The sequence below is a fragment of the Aptenodytes patagonicus genome, chromosome 7 (genome assembly GCF_965638725.1).
Source record: "Aptenodytes patagonicus chromosome 7, bAptPat1.pri.cur, whole genome shotgun sequence".
Taxonomy (NCBI): Eukaryota; Metazoa; Chordata; class Aves; order Sphenisciformes; family Spheniscidae; genus Aptenodytes; species Aptenodytes patagonicus.
Window position 1 is genome coordinate 26,520,176 of NC_134955.1, and position 25,289 is coordinate 26,545,464.

At 38.4% G+C, this 25,289-nt stretch overlaps 1 protein-coding gene across 1 annotated transcript in view; it reads left to right on the forward strand.

Annotated features, from left to right (window-relative positions):
• The window catches only part of EXT2 (exostosin glycosyltransferase 2), an 81,315-nt gene that overhangs the window by 50,049 nt on the left and 5,977 nt on the right, over positions 1-25,289 (forward strand). The window contains exons 10-13 of the mRNA XM_076344410.1: positions 12,724-12,890; positions 19,984-20,127; positions 20,670-20,798; positions 22,007-22,089. Of these exons, the coding sequence (XP_076200525.1) occupies positions 12,724-12,890; positions 19,984-20,127; positions 20,670-20,798; positions 22,007-22,089 (523 nt within the window). The remainder of the gene's footprint in view (positions 1-12,723; positions 12,891-19,983; positions 20,128-20,669; positions 20,799-22,006; positions 22,090-25,289) is intronic.

Sequence of the window (25,289 nt, forward strand, 5' to 3'; positions counted from 1 at the left end):
CATGGTTATTGTAAAATGAGGGCACATTCATAGACCTTTTCCCAAATGATTTAAATGTTTAGATTTTTGGAAGAAGATTTGGTTTCAAAAGTATATTATTGACTCCAGTGTGAACTCAGTGCTGTAGATCTCTGAATTAATTTGTTTAATCTTCAGTGGCTGAGGTGTGCTTTGCTGGCATGGGTATCTGCTGGCCTGGCATGCTGCCATACTGTATCCCCTCGTGCCAGGACCTCAGTCTCAGGCTGCCCAGTCCTCACAGCTTGCTGCCTACATTTTCAAATCCAAGATCCTAATCCCATGTTTCTCTGTCTCCTTCCATACAACACCACTGCACCAGCTTCCTTTTTTCCCAGCTCCAGGCTGTCTGCCTCACGAGACCATGCTGCTCTTACCCTTCTCCCAGGTCCTCAGCTGGAAGCATAGGTCCTGACATTGGTGAATTCCTTTACGAAATCACCATGGAGTACGTGGGAGAGCCAGGAGGCATTGTCCCATGTAAAGGTAGCTAGGCTTGGCCTGTGGTAATCCTCTCCAGTGCCAGACAGCCGCTCCAATGCTGCTCACTTTATTACCATGCTTATTGCTTCCTAGGATGAGCTTCTTCCAAGTTCCGAACACTAATACTAAAATCCTGAGCATTGTTCTGGGCAATTAAAGCCTCCTCTTCTCATTCTCGATTAAATACTGTAGATATAGTAGCTGTAAATGAGTTTGTTTCCCACATGCTGTATATATGAATCTGTCATTCTCACTGAAAACGTGGTGATTTTGTGGGAGAAGAAATGTTGCCTTCTAGGAATATGTGTTAAAAAAAAAAAGCTATATTCGGTGGTACAGAACCTTGTGGATTCTTCTGTAGCGAATGAAGCGTGTCATTAGGACTCCTTGCTTTGTAATTCTCTTTTCAGAGGCTTCAGCTGCTGCTGTTTTCCACTCTTCGAAGTTAGCTATTCTGCATAGCGGCAAGATAAAATGTAAAAATTAATCCCTGACCACTTGTCTCAATTTACCATCTTCTAATAGCTTCTCAGAGCCAAGCTATTGCTACCATTCACTTGGCTCATTTGGCATTTTGACAGCTTGCTCCAGTTTAAAGCGGAGTAGCTTTATTGTTTGCTTTAAAAAGTGTTTTGTAATAATGCTGTGCTAAAGACCTCAAGTTTAGTGGTTTATTAAATGTTTTGCAGTCCTTTGGAGTGAGAAGTATTGTGTATAAATTGATGATAACTGGAATGTTTGCAGTAAGACTTTTTTTTCTAAAAGCAAAAATACTTAGTGTTATACTCAGTTATGTGAGCACCAAATGCAGGTGGATTTAACGCAAATGGATTGTTTCCACATTTTCCTTGAGTGAGTCTGAGATACAGAAGAGTCGAAGCAAATAAATCATTAGAATGGTCTTTTGTTAAATCATTCTATTTAATCTTGCATTTAGAAATTCTTGAAAATTAAAGTGTTTAATGTTTTTCTGCCTTGATTAGTACTAAGTCATAAACTAGTTTTTAAAAAAAAAAAAAAAGCCTTTGCCTGTAGAGCTTAAAATTGTGCATTTGAGAGCACAATTGAAAGCATAGGCAGTTTTGCCCTTACATTAGTCTAAGCATTGCATCGAAGCAAATAACTATTTGTTTCTAGTGTCTCTTGTCCCTTTATTGCTGTTATAACCATTGTAATCTCTTGGCCTATGGCAAGAGAGAGGTCAGTTTGATTAAATTAACTTGTTTTATTCCAGATCCATGCAGGGCATTCCACTTGGCTCTTCAGCCAGCCTCTCGTTCAGTCTGTCTATTAGTGATCCTAATCCTTGAACTTCAAAGCTTCTGCTGTTTATAGCCTGTTAAAGCCAGGAAGTTTCTGATGGATTAGAGCAAGGAATGAGTTTGAAGTTTGTAATGTGCACCACGGTCACTGATAAAGTCTGGTTTATTACCCTACAGTAGTATCTGCTCTTTTATGGCTATTCGCTTTTAATTGGTTATAGTAAAGCTGAGGCGCTTAACCTCCCTCCTGGAGCATCAAGTGCTGTATTTCCTGGTCCTTTCCATGTAAGGAACACGTTTTGGTACAGAAGCAAATCTTGGCTTTTGTCATTGCAACCCTTTGTGTGTTTGTTTTGTTTTGCATGTGTAAGTGGGAGGGCTGGGTGAAGGACATCCGAGTTGTCTTCCTTAGTGATTATGTGTGGTAAATTGAGAATTGGATTTAGGTCTCCTGAGACGTAGCTGGCGTAGTGCCACACAAATATGACATGTGGTTGCTCCTTTCTTTCCTCTGTCAACACCAGAAAAATATAATTGAAAATGACATTGTTATCGAAGCAATATGTATTGGAAATAGAGGGAATCTGTCCCTGGGAACGGAAAGTTTTGAAGTACATGCAAATTCTAAAATTAATGTTGGTGTTTTGGTTTTGTGTTTTGTTTTGGATTTTTTTTTTTCAATGAATGGTTATGTACTTGTAATAATGCCTTTATGTAATGAAACTAAGCAAACTTGGGACTTAAGAGGAAAACAGAATAAAAATGAAATATTCTATTCTAAATATTGTACAAAATTTAAGATGCTGCACCCCTCAACAAATGCAACATTCCATAAGATAAAAACCCTTTTTTGCTTGTCCTCAGCATTTAGTAAAGTTTGAGTGAAAAGGTGTATTTGTCAGCATGACCTGAAAATGAACTAATGGTGATTTTTGTCAGATGAATGACGAGAATGAATTGTGGTCACTCTGCCATCAGTACTGCTGAGCATCCCTCAGTGCAGGTAAGAGGCTGTAGCTGATCTCAGCTGCTGCACTGTGGAATGGTAACAGGTGTGGGGAGTGTGCAAGGTGTATGGAAAACAAACTCCTTGCAAATCTAGGCCTGTCGAGGCAGATGCAGCTCCGGTTTGACTGACAAATTTTTTGTCACATTGGCTGATAATAAATAAAGTAAACAGCTAAGAGGGCAACTGATTAAATGAACACCTGACTGGAAAGTTTTCACCCAAATAATGTACAAAACTATAAAGTTGGAGAAAAAGTAGCTGCATGTATATGGGCTAGAAATCAGTAGCAATTTAAAGATTATTTTTCCCTTTGTCCTATGAGTTTGCAAGGACCACTCTCATAACTTAAAATGTTTGAGAGCTACTTGTGCAAGTCTGAGCTCATCACTCTGCGTTTCCTTTAGAATCAGTGAAAAGAAACAAGCACCTCCATCTAGGCTGCATTAGGTATTTATTTTAGGGTGAACTAAATCATCCCTCCAGAAGTACCCTTTTTTCCTCCACTGAGTATGAAGGAAACACAAGGTGACTAGTACAAGCTTAAATGACTGATCTTTAGTCACCTAACTGTCTGCTCTGAGTTCCTACTAGTTCTGCCATACTGGTACCTGAACACAGTGAAGGACACATAGGCTATCTCACAAGGTTCTTGAGAAATAAACAAAAATTAATGAGCACTAAAAAAACCCAATGCTTCAATTATTTTTCTTGGGCAGGTAGTTCTTACAGCTGGGGCACTGACCAGACACAACTTCTGCCAGCTGAATGGGAGCAACTCGTTTCTTTCTGTGCCACAGTTTCCATGTCTATTAAGATTACTACAACAATATTGTCTTAGATAAATTCTTTGAGACCTATAGTTTAAAACTGCTATGTAAGTAGCATTATTCATGGCATTATTATTAGGTAGATGCTGAGATTGCTAATTAGAAAGTTAATGTCTACTTTGAAATCAAAGTAAAATATATTAAAATATAAATAATAAAGGAAACTGCTTTTTATAGTTTTAATTTAACCTGAGTACCTTCAAAATATTTACAATTATGTATGTATCCTGGCTATATAACCAGTAGATTAACTGGTTATTCCCATTTTACAGCTTTAGAAACTGGGGTACACAGGTGAAGTCTTCACCATCACTCAGTAATTCAGCTTCAGGGCAAGGAATTGATTCAAGAAGGTCCTGTGCGTTGGCCTTTATTTTGCTTAGTTCAACACACTGCCTTCCCATACTTTCTATTTGAGAGATACCATAGACATAGGTGTCTATGTATGTGTAAAGGGCTGGAAGCTTTACTGTGTATTTTGAGGTCATTGCTGAATCTGTGCGCCAAAGTAGGAACACTGCTTTGGGTGAGACTGGAAACCAAGAGTCTAATCTTTTGTTTCTGAACTCAAAATAGGAGCTGTGTCTTAGGGAAAAAAAACCACACCTGCAACAGACTATGAGCAACACAGATGTCTTGTGCAAACATTTTGAAGTTTTCAGAGTGCTTATGATGGTAAAAATGTTGGATGTTAAATAGCAGAGAGAAAATACCACATACAATGATGATTTTAATCTGGAACCTTAAAGCTTTATAGAATCATCTTGCTGATCTTAAGTGCTCTCTGGATTTCAGGGATGTGATCTCTGCTCTGTGTCTTTGGCTGAGTTTTACATATATTCTCAGCCATACAGGGTATGTAAGAAGCCTGTCAACCCAGCAGTAATGTCAGCAGGCCCATGACTGCATGTATATTAATGAAAAGATTAAAAGCTTTGAAATAGTATAGGAAAAAAACAAATTTTTGTCACTCACTCTGCATCCATTAAAATAAACATTATGGTCCAAGTGTCTGCTGCTGGGAATATTTGTGTAGACAGGATGTTTTTTAATTTTCTCCATCAGCCAAATACTTTTGCCCTTTCATTTGTATTTGTCTAAATTGCTAGTTCTGAAATTCAAAAAAGTAGCCTGCGATAGAAATTTCTGCTGACGTTTCATCACGTTTGTTTCAGACAACTGAAGAAACCATTTTGTCTACCACATAAATGGTATAAAAATGTATAAATGCATTACTGTTAGTAAATACGCAACAAGCTACAAATCGTGTGTGGTAGCTTGATTTCTTTTTTGGTTCAGTTTTATAAAAATGAAAAGTCTATTTTAAAGAATGTGTACTTTCTGTGTAGTTGTATTGGTAGTGGTTCCTGGAGCTAAGTTGCTCATAAACATGGAATAAGATACAGACTATACGGCTTATGGGTATTACTGCAATGATCATCTTTGTATTTCAATTTAATACTATTAATGGACAACATTGATCTAAAACACTGGGGATAAGGAACCTGAGTATCCTCTGGATTACTGTATCTTAAGAAAGTGTTAACTTTAAAAAAATAATAAATAATTAAAAAAGTCTTCAGTGGCAGGTTTTTTTGCATACTATGCCTTTAATAGCACTGGTAGGAATTTTTTTTTAACTTCTCTTTAGGTTTTGAATTAATTTGGCTTCTTGACAATGGACTTAATGCCGTTTTCCGTGATTAGCTAGAGAACTAATTCATGATGGTTTTAGTCTTCCATGAATCATCTTACAAACATTTTGCAATGTTATTTCTCAACGAAGTCTAGAAAATCAGCTTAACAAACCCAGCTTAACAAAACTGGGCTCTAAATAATGTCCTAGAAACCAATATTCTATTTTCTTATATATGAGAGGAATTCTGTGTATTACTGTAGACCAATATAAACGTTGTAATGTAAGTAGAAAGCACCTGTTTTGAACAGATAGTTCTAAATTGAAGCAGTTGAAATGCCTGGACAAACGTTTTCAGTCAGCCGTTATTGAAGGAATTCTGGTAATATATAGACGTAACATGCTTGATGTTGTTGTTTCTGACAGTTTTTTGAAACTTCATGTTCCAGCTAAGTTTTGCCATTCAGTCTTTGAGACTGAAAAAGCACTTGCTAGGCTTCCATCATCCATGTTCAATTAGTTGAATCCATCCTGAGTACTACAGACCAATTAGAATGAGCATCAGATAACGGATTTTATAAAAGATCAGGTATGAGAGTTGAGCATAGTGTATGGGATTCTGTGCAACTGCAGGTACATAGAGGAGCATGTTTAGAGATGTTTTCTGCCAGTTTTTTATTGATCTTAGTCTACCTTGCACAACTTCTGGAAAGGTTTTTCCTTTTTACAGTTCCAAGTGGGCTCCATAGAAGTTGTGGGAAGTGTGAGCTTAATATGAATTAATACTCTGGTGCCAGGTTATCAGCAGTCATGAGATATTCCTAGCTGTTGTTACTGAGGAAGTAAAACAGGAAAAGCGTGTTTGTATGAGTGTCTTTGTATGAGTCATCAAAATGCCATTATTTTAGCCAATAAGTGGATCTTTTTTTAATTTTGTCATATTGCTCTTAATACTGGCAAGCATTCAGTTCTTGCCATCAAGAGTGTACACTGTATTTCCAGCTCCTCCTCATGATCCTTACCTGCTGCTTCCAATTGCAAATGCAACAAACCATCTGCATTCAAATATCACTTGCCATTTTTGAACTTGATACTACTTAGAATGGGTGTCCCAAGAATATTGGTTAGCTCTGTACGGCAGCTGTATTGATTCACGGTTTCCCTAGGTCGAATGTTGAAACTGGAAATGGATGATTAATAATTAGAGCAAGTAATTTCATATATAAATACACTTCTGTCTGCTGACTAGATAGACGATAATGCATCTGCTGCTAAAGGGCCCTTTCAGATGCTATTAACTTCCCAGTTTCTCAGAAGCAAGGATACAGAGAATGATGCTATTTAACAACATGACGGTGCCATTCCTCTTTGAAAAGAGATAATACACTCCATAGAAATACTACTCTCTATTATTTTTAATGATACCTCTTTTATGTATGATGTAACAGTTCATTTAGAGCTGAGCAGCAGGGCTGGATTTCAGACTAAGAATTCATTTTTATATCTAAGCATTTTGTCAACTTATGTTACTTAGGTTTTTATTACAAACATCTGATGGCAAGCCTAGGGAGTGTGGAAAGTGAAAGGGTTTTTTGGTGTGAGAGGGTATTCCTTTAGGTTATAATGTAGCTGCCTTTCTCTCATGATTGTCCTCCCTTCTCTTCCTTATGTCTTTCATGTAATTCACTGGGAGTTGTAGCTGAGAAATGGATATTTAGAGGGTGGGGGTTTTTGCTGCTCTTCTATATATGTGTGTTTTAAATGGGAATGTAATTATGGCACTTTTTTTGATCCTGTAGTTTGTTGAAATCATGCTTGAAAAATTTGCTATGAGATGCGGACTTGCAGGACTTAATGGTGGGATTGTGGGCTGGCCAGAAATACAGCCACGTATGTGGTTGTTAGGGATTGTAAGCCCATTAGAAGTGGAAGCCGCATTTGGAAAAGTTGGGAAACTGCTGATTTTGTGTTTAGAAGACCACATGCTGTTTTCTGTGGGCAGCTCCTGCAATCAGTGCATCAGTAGTCCTAAATAGCACAACGTGCCAAGAATGCCCTGAGTCTTGATGCCAAAGAGCAAGTGTAAGTGTTATTCAAACACTCCTCTCTCGTAATTATTTCAGTACGATGTGCAATAGGAGGTGCCTGTCATTCTCTTCAGACTCTGTATATACATAGACTTTTATACACTCCAGAGAGCTTTGTTTTCATATTTTACCTCTCTTTTCTGCTGCATCACAGAAAGTCCTCACTGGTTTTAAAAGAAGTAAGAATAATTCCTAGTCCAAACATGCATTTTTACTTTTGTATGCTTGAAGGGTCTCATGCCGTCTTGTAAGACTTCATCTGCCTTCTTGTCTTGGGCTTCTTTTATCTTTGTCATACTCTGTTAAATGATGCAGTGCCCTCTTACTGTAAGATTAAAGCATGTGCTTTTACCTTGGTTAAAATAAAGTCCACTAAACTGAGAATTTCCCCCATATATGTTTTGCTAGTGCTGAGGTTTCTCATAACTTTCCAAGCAGTATCTGAAAATTCAGAGCATGGTATTACAGAAGTGGCAGACCCTGTCTCTGATTTCTCTGTAAGTCACATTCCTCTTATGTGTAAAAAAGAAAAGTACAAATACTCTTCTTTTGTGGTCTTTTAAAATAAACATAGACAGTTTTAACCTTCCTGATGGGTTCTAAAACTTTGACTGCTGAAGTAGCTGTTGTCTTTTTTTTATTGACTATATATTTCTTTTGGAGTTCCTGCAGCAGGGCTAATTTTGAATACTTGGACCTCTAAGTAGAGCCTGCTGTTCTTTGTGATAGTCATTTTTGCCCAGGCTGCCAAAGTGGCTACCCGGGTGTCATTGTGTGATGACATCTCCCATGCGCTTCCATCTCTGTAGGTACAGCAACCTTCAGTATCAGATCAGCCTCTAGGCAGCAAGTAGTCTTATGCTTTCTTTCATTTTGCATGCTGCAGAGTAACTGGTACCCTAATGTCTTATTCAGAGTTTTTCCAAAATGGTAATATTTTCCGTTCATTAATTAAGTCCAAATTCAGAAAGTTTGTATTATGTTTCTCAAAGCACAAATATTTTACAGTAACATACCTCTTTTTGAGAATTGGTCATTTTGAGAGACTTTCCAAGACCTTAGTAAATCATGTGGATTTAAGAGGATTTACTGACATCTGAGATGCATGCTGATTATAATTAGATTACACCTTCATTTTTCATACGCTTCTCATTACTTTTTCTTCTGTTACCATATTTTTATGCAAGTGGCATGTCTGTTATTAAGCTATCAAACAGTTGATTTTCCAAAGAGCTAGAAGTTTAAAGCGTCCATGCTTGCCTTTCTGAATTATTATTTTTCAATCCTAGTAACTTTTCAGTTTCAATTTTTGTTTCAGTGTATTCCTGCACTGAAATAAGATCTTTATTGCAATTTGGTTATCTTTTTTTTATGTTTAGCAGATGGGAAAGGAAGAAAAGCCTGAATAAAAGAGTACTTAACCATGTATAAAATGTAAACTTTGTTGATACTTATAAATACAAATTTCCAAATGCATACATACCTATGGCAATTCTGATTGCTACTGAAACACTTGTGACAGTGGAGTCTTTTGAGGATCTAGCAGGCTGCTTAAAATTATTTGATACCGATATTGGGATTTTAATTGGATAATTATAGACAATTAGCCTAAGGTCTTTAGCTTGCAAAGGTTAGACAGTCTACAGTCTTTATGAGGCCATGATATTGTGTCTTTGTGAGATACCTGTAACTGTCTTATAAATATGGATACTTGCATGTTGTATGGTAAACCAGTAAGAAAGCAGTGAGTTGACTTGAGAGTACTAATTTGCAATAAACGGTTCCAGTCGTTCAGTGTTACTGTCTCCTGAGGTTAGGATGACTAGTAAGATGAAAATTTTGGAATTTCAGTGGTGTCCTACTGGAATCATTGTTTCAGATTATGGCTCAAGCAGGGGATTTCAAAGACCTTACAATGCTGAGAATAAAATGAGTGTGTTGCACTGTAATTGGAATCCATGGCTCTTGAACATTTTTGTTGTGGCCCCAGGGCACTTGCTGTATCTCCCCAGCTGCTAGCTGACTGTGACTTCCATTGGAGCCCATCAGTAGCATGGGTTGAATCCCCCGACGAGCTACTGAAGTGCGCATCAGTATTTGGGGTGGTGCCTCTTGCCTTCTACTAGAAGGAAAAGAGGTGAGTGAAACTGGACAAGAACCTGCATACATGTCAAATACAGGCCATGGTCTACAAGACCACCCAGATAAAGGTAGATTTTGCAGTCACTTTTTCAATCTCACAGTAAAAACCTCGGGGTAGGAAACAGAATACAAATTTTGCCAGTAAATATCACTCTGTATTTCTTCTCCTTTCTTTTGGCCACCCATGCATGCCAGTCCTTCTTTCTAAAATACAGCTCCAAGAAAAACTGACTTTTGAAGGCTCGTGGTGTGGTTTGGAAAGACGGCTTTGTTTTCCCAGTCAAGTAGTGTTTGGACTCTGGTGTCTTTAAGCAGTGTGCAGCTCTGTGTTTTATTTAAGAGTGTTGTGTGAGCTGTTAAATCTGAGAGGCCCAGTGGCAAGGAGGATGTGGACACTTGTTCCTGGGAGCAAGTTTTACTTGTAGGCATTCATAGAGTTTCATTCATAGAAGGGACAGTAAGATCATGTGGGTTGACCTGTAAGTCACGAGTCACTACTTCACCTTTCTTTTCAATCCAGTGACTTCTATCTAACTTGAGTGCATCTTCTGTAATAATACCCAGTCTTGTTCAAAGACAGAATCAGCTGCTGTCCTTGTTAACTTCCTCCAGAGGTTAACCACTGTTACTATTAAAAATGTCTGCCTTATTTATACTTTGAATTTGCCTGGCTTCAGATTCCACTCATTGTTTTTTGTTACGTCTTTCTCTAGTTGGTTGAAGATATGTGGCATTTTTTTTCCTGTGTAGATACTTGTACATGTTAATCAAATCCACTTTTTGTTCCTTCTTTTAATAAGCTAAACAGATTGATCTCCAAGTTTCACCATAAGGCATTTTTTCCTTTCCTCAAATAACTTACATGGTTCTTTCCTGCACCATTTCCAGTGTTTTAACGTGCTTTGAAAAATACTAGAATCAAACAGTATTTTAGCATCTATCTGACTATGTCTGCATACAGGGAAAACTGCCCTCCACTCCCCTTGCCCCATTTCTTAGTACTTACCCATCTACATACGCAAGAATTACATTAATTCATTTTGCCCTAGCAGCATGCTGAGAACTAAGGTCCAGTCTGACCCCTTAATCCTTTTCAGCAGCTGCTTTTAGGGAAAAAGTTGCCTTGGTCCTAGTGTTTAACTGTGTGTCAAGTTGTGTCAGTCTGGTTTTTGTTCAAATGCTAAGCAGTCCAGAGTGCTTTGTATGACGTTATTGTCCTCACTATTTTTCATGTCTCCAGGCTTTGTGTCACTTGCAAATTGCACTGGCAGTTTCTATGTATTCCAGATCACTGATGAAAATTTCAGTGGCTTCAGGCCCAGTGTCAGTTCTTATAGACTCCACTTACCACAGAATCACAGAATGGCTGAGCTTGGAAGGGATCTCTGGAGATCATCCTGTACCCAACCTCCCTGCTCAAGCAGGGTCATCTAGAGCAGGTTGCACGGGACCATCTCCAGATGGCTTTTGACTATCTCCAAGGATGGAGACTCCACCACCTCCCTGGGCAACCTGTGCCAGTGCTCAGTCACCCTCACAGTGACCTGGTGTTCAGAGGGAATCTCCTGTGTTTCAGTTTGCACCCATTGCATCTGGTCCTGTCACTGGACACCAGTGAAAAGAGCCTGGCTCCATCTTCTTTACCCCTTCCCTTCAGGTATTTGTACATATTGATGAGACCCTCCCTGAGCCTTCTCTTCTCTAGGCTAAACAGTCCCAGCTCTCTTCGCCTTTCCTCATAGGAGAGATGCTCCAGTCCCTTCATCATCTTCGTGGCTCTTTGCTGGACTCTCTCCGGTATGTCCATGTCTCTCTTGTACTGAGGAGCCCAGAACTGGACACAGTACTCCAGGTGTGGCCTCGCCAGTGCTGAGTAGAGGGGAAGGATCACCGCCCTTGAGGTGTATCCTTATACACATTTTCATTTGACACAGAGAACAACTTATAAATTCTCTGAGCAGTCACTTTGTAGTTGATTTGAAGTATTTTCGCTTATTTTTCTTATCATATACCATTGTCATCCCCTCCATTTCACCAGTGTAAGAAACTCAGGTTCATCTATCTAGTGTTCATAAGGTACTTAGACTCCACTTACAATGCTCTCTTTTCCCACAAATTTTCATTAAAATGTATGTATTGTGAAAGCTGGAAGAAACCAACAAATCACATTGGTACTTGTTTAGCAATTTGTTCAGCTATTAATTAAACTACTTTTTGATGAATTGGTGCTTTCGTGATGCATCGTACTGTAATAATGACTACCATTAAGCTTTGTGCTAGAAAAAGTATATGGTTAAATATGTGCATTTAGAATTAATGTTTAGTATTCAGTCCTTAGTTGTGTTTCTTTTAGCTTGGTGCTCTATACTTATGCCTGCAGTTATACTTTTGTATGAATAGAATAGGATTTTGAAAATTTTTGAATGTATGCAAAAGCCTGCAAAAACTGTTAACGTGATGCTTAAGGTGCTACATATTAAACACGTAGCAAGAAATGGAAATCTAATCTCATTGTAGAGTGAATTAGATCCAGTTTTGTTTCTATGGGTTTTTTTGTTGCTAGTTAAGGCATCGTTTGACTTGTGAATTTTCATGATTATGTACTCCAATGCTTTATTCTACTTGTAAGGAAGCTCTAGGGCACAGGTGTAATCCTTTTGCATTTATCTAGCTTAATTTATCACTGCCATTTAGGACTCTGAAGATGAAAGAAATTACTCACACACAGAATCTACTCCTTAACTGTCAATAGTGATTAACATTTTAGGTGTATCTAGATTTTTCATTTATATAATAAAATTTATTTTTCTCAGCACTTGATAGAACTAATATTCTTTTTCAAATTCTTTATGACCCTAGACTTGCAGTCAGTGATTGTATACTGCTGCTTCAAATTCTTTTAAATAGTTGCAGTTGAATAAAATATCTTTCCTTGCTGTGTGTCCTAAACCAATGCATAGTACTGCTGACTCTTGTTACGTGATTATTGCAGACTGCTGGTTTGGGCAAGCTATCCCCCATATCGCTGTCTATGAAGCTCTCTGTAGAGTGCAAAAGAGGGAAATGTAGCTGAACTTCTGTCTCTTGCCTTCATATACTTACATGTTTGCCTAACTGAAAGTCAGGTGTAAATTGGCCATTAAGAAGCTTTTGTTTAAGACATGAAGGAAGAAAGAGTAAAGAGAAGCCAAGACATGTGCAGACTTGTTCAGAAGTAAAGTACAATGTTGAATTCCATTTCTTTTAATTTTCTGTCTAGATTCCCTCTGGCCAAAGATTCGTGTTCCCCTGAAAGTTGTTAGGACTGCAGAAAACAAACTTAGTAACCGCTTCTTCCCCTATGATGAGATAGAAACAGAAGCAGTGTTGGCTATTGATGACGATATCATTATGCTAACCTCAGATGAACTCCAGTTTGGCTATGAGGTAAGAGAATTGGTTTTTTCCCGTCTCTTAGGCTGTCCACTTCAACATTGCATGTGTATATAAAGTGGAGGAATCACGACACAGTCTGCTGATTCAGATTGTTGTATCTCTCTTTACTGTAACAGTTCAATGCTGACTGAAATATTTTTACAGACAGTCATTACTTTATGGAAAAAACTTCCAGCTAACAGAAGATTTTCGGTAACTGGCACAGTAATGCCAAGAGACTCCAGAAAATGTTGTGTAATTGGTGTAATGGAAGCAGTCTGGAGACTGTGAATTGCGTTCTTAACAGTTTCAAACAGTTTTCAGACAAATCAAATTAACTATCCAAGTTAATGTGTCTTGACAGACAAGACAAGTTTCAGAGATTAAGTGTTGGGAACAGAGGAGGCCTCTTGAGGACATGCCGAAATAAGGTGGAGTGCAATGAAAAGAGGAACTGAAGAATGTCAAGGAGGGGACGCATGTATCATATGCTTGAAATGGCAAAGCTTCAACAGCTGCTGTTGTAATGAGGGTATCAACAAAAAGAAAGTTTGTCCAAATCAGTTACCCATGGCAGTACAAAGAGGTGAAAGTCTTCATAGGCATTTGAGTTGTTTGTTAAAAAGTGTACTTACTTAAAGCAACACTGTTGTCTTCCTTCCAAAACTTCGGTTTGAATGAGTTAATTTTTGTATATGACACAGTCCATAATCTGACCTTACTGTTATATGTGTGTATTTAAGACAAACATGCTATATTTGTAAATAAATCAGAAACATTAGAAAAGTGGTATATTTCAAGAAAGGTTTGAATCAGTCACACCTGTACCTGCAATATCAAGAGCAAAACAACACTAGGCTTCATACATGAGAGCTAGAACACGAAACTATTACTTAAATTGAGTGAAATAATGAAAACCACTTTTCTAAAGGGTAGAAAGCAAACTAAATGTGATAGTTGTCTCATTTTTAACAGTCTTAAGTGTAGTTGTTAACACAAGAAGATATTTTTTAAGAGATGTTGGAAGTATTTCTTTAATGTGAATGCTTATGTGGTAAAATATGGCTCTTTCTCCCTCTCAAGTGAAAGAGACTGTTAGCAAGTAACGAGCTTTTGGACTCAAGAAATGACTTGTGGTAATGTAGGTATGCTGATGTAATAACAAAGATGTTAAGTAGTGGAGACAGAGGTTTAATCTATCATGTGTGTCTCCAGAAAGGAAATACTTCCCTTGCCAGGTTAAGAGTAACGGGTTAGTACATGAAGTGTGAAAGATGGAATGAAGAGAAGATAACTGAAGGAAGGGGGTTTTTTGGCCACATATGCCTTCTCTATACTCCGTTGTCTACACTGAATGTTTTAAACGCTGCACTGCAACAGCAGAGCAATCAAGTGTTGGCAGTTCTGCAAGCTGACTTACTTTTGTCTGTGTTGGTGCTATAACTACTAGTTTTGAGGGTGAACTGATGGGATGAAAGATAGCAAATCCATAATGTGCATGCTGCTCCGTTTGCAGTTTGATTTTCATTTTCATCGAGCTGTCTCAAAGTAAATAACGATAAGTTTTATAAAAACCTAAGTGACTGTGTAAGTAGTTCCAAATGAAGCTCTGCTACTGGCAAAGCAGGATTGGAGGGCTTTGAAGCAGAGATTCAAACTGCAGCTGACTTTCAGCTGTGTCAGCCAGAAGTCGTGAGAAGTAGAACTGTGGCGCTCATGTCTGAAGCGTTAAACATCCTCAATGGAGAGTATCTGTAACTTCACATATATTGAGTCTGATCACTTAGGCAGGAAAGGGTTATCCTCATGAAAAAAAAAAATGAGGCAAAGAAAAGGTGATGTGAATTCCCCTGTAGTCAGTGTGATTAGGTGGCAGTTGGGACTTACAACTCTTCATCCCCAGGTCTAGCTGTTGGACTGTGCTGGCTAATTTATTGGCCTTCTGTGGACCATATGCATTGGTTGCAGGGACTATCTGAGTAACAGTCCTTATATTCAGTGTGTGAATGTAACTGTTTGGACACAAGATTGTTTAGTCTGGCAGACTAAGAACTATTGCTTTTGCAGTTTTTTGCATTTTATTATAAATCCTATTCCATTTTGATTCTGGGAATTCAGTTTACTACACAGCCACACTGATGGAAAATTAAAATGCCTTATTGAGCAGATAGTTGAGACAAACCCGTGGGTAGTTTGAATCCTTATATTTTGAGAGTGCCCCCCCCCCCCCCAATAAATGAATAGAAATGTCTTTGAATACAGAAGCACAGCGGATTATTTTATAAATACACAATTTTCCTCGTATAGAGGGTGGGTGATGTACTTCCTACTCTCTGGCACAGAAATCAGGGGCTGAAGATTGATCTTTCCTGTCCCTGAGTGTCTGTGACTTGCTTGACAGGCCTGAGCTGGCTCCCAGATGTTTAAATTGTCCTCGGCCTGTGATAATTTATTTATCTGTGTATGTGTGTTACCAGAAAAGTATCTCTCAAGCTCTTGACTCATTTGCAGGGGAATCCAGAGGGAACAGTAGCAGCATATAATGTTACTAGAAAGTTTTCTTTTAAAAGTATGTCTGCTTCTGCTTTGGTCATAAGAAGGGCTGGAAACGTGACATTCAGTAATTTTCTTTTCTCCTCCTGACATCCTTGAGACTTTACATTTAAACATGTGGCAAAACCCCCTCTGTCACAGACATGTCTGAATGTATAGAGCAAGCCTAAAAAAACCAGAAAACTTTGATCTCTGTACACTTTCAGCCATAAAAAATTATAGTAACACTCAAAGTGTCAGACATTTTTTACCTGTTAAAAGTGAACTATTATGGTACAGTGATTTATGACATTGCGTAAATCTATTGGAGCAAGCAGAAAAATAGTCCCTGTGTGCTGCTGTATTAAGGTAGCAGAAGAATACTCATGACATTCTGACTTTGAAAAAAGTATTTCTGTTAAGTTACATGATGAAATCACAGGTGTGACTTGGGGCACTGAAAAAAAACCTGTTAGGACTAGACAACTTTTTCCCCACTTACAGATCTTTGTTGTTCACAGACGGAGTATCAGAGTGACCCAAGAAAAGGAGCTAGTATTTAGATTATCATAATCTTAAAAAATTAAAGCAGAACCATTGGCTGTTCCTGAAGTGTTTGTTGTTTGAATGCGGGACGGAAAGCACACGTCGTAGTGTTCACATCTCTACATCTCAGCTGGCCTTGGGACAGATGGCTTAGCATTTCTATCACCCTGAAAAGTGGGGATAACAGTTTCCAAGTATGAAGTTAATGAAGATTTCTTATTATGTACTTATGCAGCACTTTGTCCTTATAAAGACAAAGTATTTTTATTACAACAATAGTAGAAGTAATCTAAATTGGGATTATTGCTCTGAGTGCATGTTTTCTGTTCATAGAAGACATTGTTTGGTGCATTGCTAAGTTTGTGTTTTTTCTGTTGGAAGCTTCTTGCCTACTGCTAGTAGATGATCTTATTCTGTCTCAGAGCTGGTTTTCAGTGCTTCATGTCTCTGACATTCTTTAAAAAAAAAAAAAATCAACTCTCTGATGAATTGCATATTTCAGTAGGCTAAAATCATCGTAAGGTTTGAATGCCTTCCTTAGGAGAATTCTTCCATACCCATTTTGGCTGTTAAAAATGTATTTTTCAGCATTCCTTTATAGAAGGAATAATATAACTCTGCTTACCAAAGACATCTCCATGGGTAACTGCTGGCCACATTCAAAGCTCCTCTTCAAATGGAAGTTATTTTACAAATTGTGTGCATGTGAAGCATCGCTTATCTTTTTAATGGGCTTTGTGTTTACATTTTGCTTTGTTTTTTAATAATAGCACAAGCCATCTCTTTGAGGACTGGGAGAGAATTAAGAGTGGATGGGGCTCTGGGAGGAGAGAAGGAATACTCATTGGTTGGGTTTTCTTTCATTCCTAAAGGATAGTCAGTGTTTCATTCTTACAACGTTTTCACGGTAGCTTTGGAAATGCTGATTATTTTTCTGTTTATTAAATTTAAAAATTTTCTAGTTGTAATTAGCCAGTTCCTGAAGTTGCATGTGACTTAATATAGTCTAATAAATTTAATGCATAAATGTTAGAGTATATTCTGGAAAAGGAAGTGCTTCTCTGTCCGCTGGCTCCATGGAGAATGAGCTGTGGCAGCTGTTCTGATGGCACAACAAAACAGCACAGAATAGTTGAGGCTAAGAGGCAGAGAGAACTGTGGAGAGGTGAAACTGGAGGGTGTTTTAGCTAGGCTGTTTATGTCACTTGGGGAACTCGACTTGGAAACAAAATTACTATCATTTTCTCTTGGTGTCTTTTACAAGATTTTTAGTAAAACTACCGAGTCAGAACTTCTATTTGACTTTTCATCTGGGAGATGCTTCGTCCAAAAATATTTATCTTCAGGGTTGTCTAGCAGAGTCATCGGAATAGTGTTGTCCGCAAAGAAGCATACCTCCTTTTCACTTGGCAATATGTTTTTCCTTGGATGTGTCCCTTACCAGTATTAAATCAGGCTGTCCTTCTTTAGTCTGAGAAAGCTAATAAGATCACTGGCTAAAATGGAATGTATTCCTAACAGACTAATAAATTATAGGCAACCATCAAACAAGAAAATGGGCGGTAGTACAAAATAGAGAGTAGTATAAGAATCATTACCACTATTTTTATTCTGAAAGCTTCCTTATAAGCAGTAGCTGTATATATTAATTTTGGCACAAAACACATGTATGGATTTGGGCAATGAGCTGGATGCAGCTATTTGGAGCCTTTCCAGGAATTACCGTTGAATGAGCTAGTGATGAACATTATGAAAAAGCCAAGCTTTCCCACTGACTTTGATAGCATTACTTTTAAAAGGAATCTTGGTTTAAAGCAACCAAGTTATTTTTTAGATGCATCAAACTGACAATTTTCAGGGGCCAGAGTCAGGGTAGGGTTGAGCTTGACAGTGGTACAAAGAAATCTGTATGAGTAACATGCATTATAGTTGGCTTTTATTTCATGTCGTTTGGACTCTTGCAGATGACAGCAAAAACTAGAAGGGATATGAATCTACGATTCTGTGTTGTGAAGGCACTGAAGTCCCTTGGGAAGCAGTAGCTGAGTTTAATCTTTCTTTCAGCTGCCTTTAATACACATGCCATTCCCTCTACAAGAATTCTTAGCCCAATACAGTGCAGATCTGTAGTGTTCTGTCAAATCCTTTGTTGAGCCTCAGTAGCTTATGTGGTGGTGCCTTCCAACAGCTGGGAGATGGGCATTTTAATAGTCAGGTTTAAAAAAAAAAGTTAACATTAAATCATTAATTTTTTTACTCCTGGAGAGAGAGGAATAAAATTTTGGAAGAAGGACTGGCCATACCGTTGGTTTTTTGTTCTTTATTAATGTTTTTGACATCATGTCAAAATAGGTATCTCAAGCCCTCACTGGCTTGCCTGCCAAAAATCTGTATTTTTTTAATTACCTGATGGCACCAACTTGCACCAACGTCCTGTGAATTCTCTTCCTTGAGTTCCAAATCATCTCTGCTTTCAAGAGCCCTGTTAGAGCGTTCTATCTAAATACTATGCCAGTACTTGTGCCCTAGAACTGTCTAGAAAGATTGATTTCTGGATAAAGTACAAGTCGGGGAGTCAGAAGATCTGGTTCCCATTCTTGTTTCCTGTATGATTTTTGGCAGGTTTCCTCATCTGTATGTTTGAAATAATAACTGCTCTCATCATGGGATTCTGAAGCTATATTAACTGACAGCAATAAAATGTGTTGAGATGTATAGATGAAAAGGTATATAGTAATGCAGAATCACAGAAATGTAGATACAGAAGCAGTAACTTAAGCTGATTGTTTTATCATATGTACTTTGACAAAATACTTGCATAGAGTCCTTATAGTCCAGGCCTCCCAACTGAAACATACTGGCACATAAAAAGTGCCCGAAGTGAACTGCTGACGAGGTGAGGTTTGCAGGATGGTGGAATTCCAGATAACACTTTCTTTACTGCAAATTCAACTGTAGGGTTCCCTTGCCTTTTGTACAGAGAAAAGAGGTTTGCTAGTGAAGTGACCGTTGGGGATATGTAAGATATTTTGTTGTTGTTGATCTTGCATACACAATGACATTTGGGTATGTGTTTGTTTATACACTACCAATCTGAAACAGAAACACTTGTGACCTAACACGGTGTGTCAGAGAGTCAAGACTTGTATTCTTCCAACAAACCTAGCAGTTATTTTGATTAAAGGACAAATTTTGAGTAATTTGTCTGCAAATAATGCAGATAAACACTAACTTCATTATTGATCAGCAAAAAGACAAACTGTGTATTTAGCAAGCAAATAGCATTCAGACCCTTCTAAATAATTATAATCCTTTCTCCCTTTTTTCCTGATGCAGAAATTGTCCATTATTTAATGTGCCCAGCAGTGTGGAGAACTGGGGTTGCGTTAATGATGCCCTTCTCCTTGTTCTTGTCTACTGTGTTTGATCGTGTAGTCAGCTACAAAATAATGTATGGAGTGACAAGGATGGTATCTTGATTGCATCCAGCTGTCTGGAACAAGTCAAGGGCAAAGAGGCCTTCCATGTAGCATTAGATCCATCCAAGCACCCACTAAAGAATACCAGAAATATATAAAATATAAGCCTGTTTTAAGCCTGTTCCGATCGAAGGAAGCAAGTTGGTTAGATCCAAAGCCAGCTGTGAAAGTAGTTAGGTTGTAGCCGTATCTGCTGAAGTTAACATCAAAATTTCCATTTTAATCATGCTTGGTTTTAGTTAGTGTTAAAATCTTTTTTAATAGTCGGTGGTATTTCTCTACAACAAGGAAGTTAGTATTGCTTTAGTGGCCTTTTGCTCTGGGGGCATGGCTTCCCTGAGTTGCAGGGTCCTTCCAAAGCAAGCTTGGGCTTTTTCATACTTCTTCCAGGCAGCTTCCTATTCCAAGAATTGGGACTGAGAAGAATTGAAGTGGTCCTTGCACCACTGTAACTCTGCCCTTCCAAAGCAGATGTGTTGCATCTGCACATTTGCGTTTGCTCGCTCTGCAGGCCTGGTTAGCAGTGTGTCATGTCTTTTTCTCTTCAGGTTTGGCGTGAGTTCCCTGACAGGTTGGTTGGATATCCAGGCCGCCTGCATCTTTGGGACCATGAGATGAACAAATGGAAATATGAATCAGAATGGACCAATGAAGTCTCAATGGTGCTCACTGGAGCAGCGTTTTATCACAAGGCAATATACAACTTGTAGTATACTAATGTACAACATGAACCTTTTTTGAAGAGCTGTATGTGTTTCTGTCATTGTTCTGTCAGTGTTTTGTGGTGCCATGATTGTTTTCTACAACAATCAGAGAACCAATTGCAAACTTTCCGTAAGCCTCTTTCAGTTGCTGTGAAAACAACTGATTTGTCTCTGCCTGTGAAATAAAACCGTTACCTTCATGAACTTACAGAAGAACTCTTGCCAGTTTGCATGACCTGTAACTACACAGCAAATTTTGCAGTGAATGTAGCTTTGTAGCTAGCAGTTTAAGAAAAGAAAACCGATTGTAAAGAAATTTGTGTGCTGGTCAGGAAAGGAGTAATTATGCAATTAAGCACCCAAAAATGATTTGCTATCTGCTAAAGTAGTCCTTGACTGAAGGCAGTATCACAGTTTGCCCATAATCCGTCCTTAGCTGCCTGCTGTTCAGTGACTGAAATCTTTAGAGTCTTATAGTTACTGCATCTGTATTTAAAATTATTTTCTCTCTCTCTCCCTCTGTCCTGCAGTATTTCAACTATCTTTACACCTACAAAATGCCTGGAGACATCAAGAATTGGGTGGATGCTCATATGAATTGTGAAGATATTGCCATGAATTTTCTAGTGGCAAATGTCACTGGCAAATCAGTCATTAAGGTGGGACTTTTCTACAGTTTAGCTTTACAACATTTAAAAACATGATGTACAGACTCGCATAAATTTATTTAATAGGCTTCAGTATATTACTTAATCTTCCTTTTTCTCTCATTTAACCCTGGTATGGTGTCTTGTTCTCCTTCCATGGTAGAAAAGCCTTTTAGTAAAACTTTTATGCTAACTGGGAAGAGAGAATTGTTTTTACCAGTTGTTTCTTGTGGTTATTTTAGCCATCTAGATGAAGTATGAAAAAGGTAATTTAAATGATAGCTATATATATGTGTGTGTATATATACACACCCACATACATGTATTTTAACTATTTGAGATCACTAGAGGAAAGAAATTGCCAACTGTCCACAGCTTGCTCTGTCATGGCCTGGGAACAGCTGATTTATAGGAATGTTAATTGCAAGAATGTTAATTGCAAGATCAGCTTTAAATGAACTTTTTATCCCTGAATTAATTTCCTGACATGTTTCGACACGTTTTCAGGTCTGGACATTCACTCTGTACATTCATTTCAAAGTGTGTCAACTTGGAATGAGATTTAGAGGCCACCAGGCGTTACTTCAATTAGCAGGGTCCATTTTCCCGTCTGTCCATCATCATTTACTGGGACTGGTGGCTGCATTTCCTAGAAAAGTCTTTAGAAGATAAAAGTGTGTGTTTTTGCCGAAAAAGTTTTTGAGCTGTATGAGGGCACAGCAGAGTAATTTGGCACCTCTGTGTGATTCGGAGAGTCTTGCAGAGTTTGCCAGTCAGCTATTAACTGGAGTGAGCAAAAGAGCGTCTGTTGGATTAACGTTACGGTGAAGTATGGGAAGCTATATTTCATCGCTGTTATGGCTGCAAGAACAAATGGTGTTTATACAGGGACCTTGGCAGTGAGAAAACAGTCATTAAACAGGAATTAAGGAGCTTGTCATCGCCACTTCTTTTCAGTTACAGAAGGAAAAACCCCTCCAAGCCGTTTTTATTGGGCCCCTGTGAATTTTGCAGTCAGCCGGGCCAGATGGAGCTGAATGGAGGAATGGAGTGGTGTGGGGTTTTTTTGTTTTTTGTCCGTCCCCCCCCCCCCCCCCCCCTTTTTGAGACAGCTCAGCTTACACTGCAGGCATGTTCAGAGGTATTGCGCTGCTCTCTGTGCAAGGAGATTAATGTCCCTTCTGCTGATATTTGATGATATCTGGTGTGCCTTTCTGCAGGTGACCCCACGAAAGAAGTTCAAATGTCCAGAATGCACAGCAATTGATGGGTTATCACTGGACCAGACACACATGGTGGAAAGGTGAGTGACCACCTTTTATTCCTCTGATTGCTTTGTTGTGATCCCTAGAATCTTATCCTGTGTCTCATTAAATTAGGATCAAAAATGCTCACTGATTGTATTTCTGTAAATTACTAATTTTGAAAGAATGTCGCATGGATTTGATTAGCATAAGTCATTCTTACAATGGATGATGTGACACTGAAAGTGGACGACTACAAGAAAGAATTTTAGAAGGGCACATTTTTTAGCAGCTTTTCTGTAAAGCATATAGGACACATATATGAAATTGAGGTTGTTGGCAGTACTTTCAGTAATACCACATTTCTGTTTTACTGTGGAACATCAACTGTAACGAGTATGAGATTTATTTTTTTTAAACCAGACAGTTGCTAGCTTACCAAAGAGTAACAAGGATATAAATTATTAATACGTTATTCGAATTGGTGTTTGTACATTGTCTTTCCTCCAAAGATTGTGAAGCACATTGCTTCCACTGGTGAAGGGCATTTGCCTGCACAATTGCATGTCACATTTTTTAACAATGGCGGCATTGTTATATTTTTGTGGGAGTTTAATTTGAAATGAAGTATGTATTTGGAAAGGCAGTTTAGAGTGACATACTGAAAGTTGGTAAGTATAAGAGTTGCATTCCCTGCTTTACAGTGAAATAGCTTCCCAACCTTGACCAAGACACTAAACTTCCTTCTGCCTTGGCTTCTGAATGTGTAAAATAAGGGAAAGTTTCTTCACTTTTACAAAGCTGTTCAACACCCATGTTTGAAAAGGGCTATCTGACAATAAAAGTACATACTAGATACTAGGTGGAATTAACCTGAGATCTAGGACTGACAAAAGCATTTCACCTTAGGCTTCTTGGGCTGTTGCATCTCTCCTGCAAACTTTGGGAAAAATAATTTGCAGCCATAGCATTGATGGGGTAGGTAAGCAGGAGTGGCCATAGTGCTGGAAAAGACCACCAGAAGAGGTGACAAAATAAAAAAAATCTGACCTGCATTTAAAAGAGACCATTTCAGATTTGGACTGAGAGACATAACATGGTTATCATCTTAACAGTAAGCTTTTTTCTGTCCTTCTCTGCAGTACTCAGCAAATTTGAAGTGTTGTATCCATTTACTGGCCTTTAGCAATGTAAATGATATTTATGTATTGTAATATATGCAGTGAACTAATGCAAAACTGGTTAGTAGGTTGGGGGTTTATTTACAAGAAGAGTGCATACATGTGTCTGTCTGTTGTGTAAACACACATTACACAATACACACAAACACATATATAGTTTGGCTGATTGATTATTAACCAAGCATCATTCCAGGCATTGAAGAGCATAACCACCAGGGTGAGCGACAAAGTATTTAGACTGGATGTATAATAAGGCTGGATTGAAAAAAGGAGTATGCAAGTCAGAAGTAAAATGTACCCCATGAAGGTGTTAAAAATTACTCTGCAGAAAACTTCTTAAGGAAGGGGCTGGAAGCTTTGTAGATCTTAAATGTTAGCTGAAAGGGAAGCACAAGAGGTTGTCCTGTGTCTAGCAATTGTGCGCTGGCTTACAGGATGGACTACCTGAAGCCAGTTGGGCTTTCCTGTGATCATACTAGTAGCATTACAACAGCACATAGGAATTTTGGTCATGAACTAGGTTCTCATTAAGGTAAACACTATAAAACCAGAAGATGAAACAGTGCTTTTTGCTCCAAAGTGCATTATGAAGTAGGGTAAAGGTCATGTTTCCATGTCTATAGCAATTCTTGTATCCTCAGAGTAAAGTATCATTGACAGTTTATTGAGAACATGTTTAAACTGTTGCTTTGCTTCTCTGTAGTTTCCAACAGTGGAGATAACTGGGTTGTGGGAAATGTTAGATTGACTGCAAATCCACATACTTTTATTTGCCCAGCCAAAGGAGTACATGCTGGGATAGAGTCTGGGTGCAGGAGAAAATCTGGGGGGATATACAGTTTGGGTGTATTCAGGCTTCATTTTGAAGATCATTAGTATCATACTGAAACTGCATGCTACAACTAATACCTTCTTGCCCTGTGTTGTTATTATCTACCTTCAATATAAGGGAGTTATTTGAAAATCTGAAAGGGTTTCTTTTTTTGAATCTTCTAAGCTAGCTGTTCATTTTAAGTGGATAATAAATGATAGCAACTCCTAGAGCAAATTTTCCTAACTTAGCAGTGAATAAGGCTCTTATGGCTCATATAAATATATATGTGTGTGTGTGTATGTATAGCTATTTTCAGGGTCAGGAGAGAAGCTGAATGGAAAAAGTTCATGCATCAGGGAATCCTTGTCATATTATAAAAGAATAACTTTGTACAGATAACTTTACAGTGTTGGGTACCGAGAACAATACCTGGGGTATCAGGCAAAGACCCATTATCAGCTTCACTTGCAGCTTCCTAAAGTGCCTGACTCCTTGTTTTTTAGCATTCAGAAATAGCGAGCAGGTAGTCCGAGCTAATTACTTGCCCAGATATCCAGGGATCAACCTACTGTTCGTGAAACAAACAGTTTATCAGGGTTGTCATGGGCATGCACAACATTTAGTGTTAGGTTTCTGGTTCAGAAATAGCAGAGAGATGCCCAGCAACTGCCTGATGATTGTTTTGTGAGTGTAAAAGGTTTGAGAAGTCAGTTGTGGAGATCTGTCCAGGAGAGACAGGTAACTAACCAGTTCTGTTGGGCCTTTTGACACTCTCAGCAGAGACGAAGGAAAGATGGTACAGTTAAACTGTCTTTTATTAAGAGATTTTTTTTTTTTTACCAATACTGAAGGATATTTACAGCGAATCATGGGAAAGCCAACACTGCTATTCTTCCTGCTGTGTAATTTTTCTGAGATAAATAAAAGACTTCAGTCCCCAGGGTTATCGAGCTCCATCATTAAAATACATTAACTAAAGAAACCTTTGAACCAAGAATCCCCTTCTTGCCCTAGGTTAGCCTTTACATCAGGTCACAGAAGAAGCTGTAGGAAGATCTCATAATCCCTGTATTTACAGGTGCTGTTTAAGTAGCAACAAGTTTTCTGCCTTTAGCATCTTTGCATCTGGCTCTCAAAAATGGAGAACTCTGTAAAATGCAGCCTAGAGGGCAACTGCCTGTACAGTAAGTACAACAAAGGACTGCTTTGTTGCTGCTTCTGCAGCAACATTAACAGCAGTGTCTTTTTTTAGGACATGTAAGTA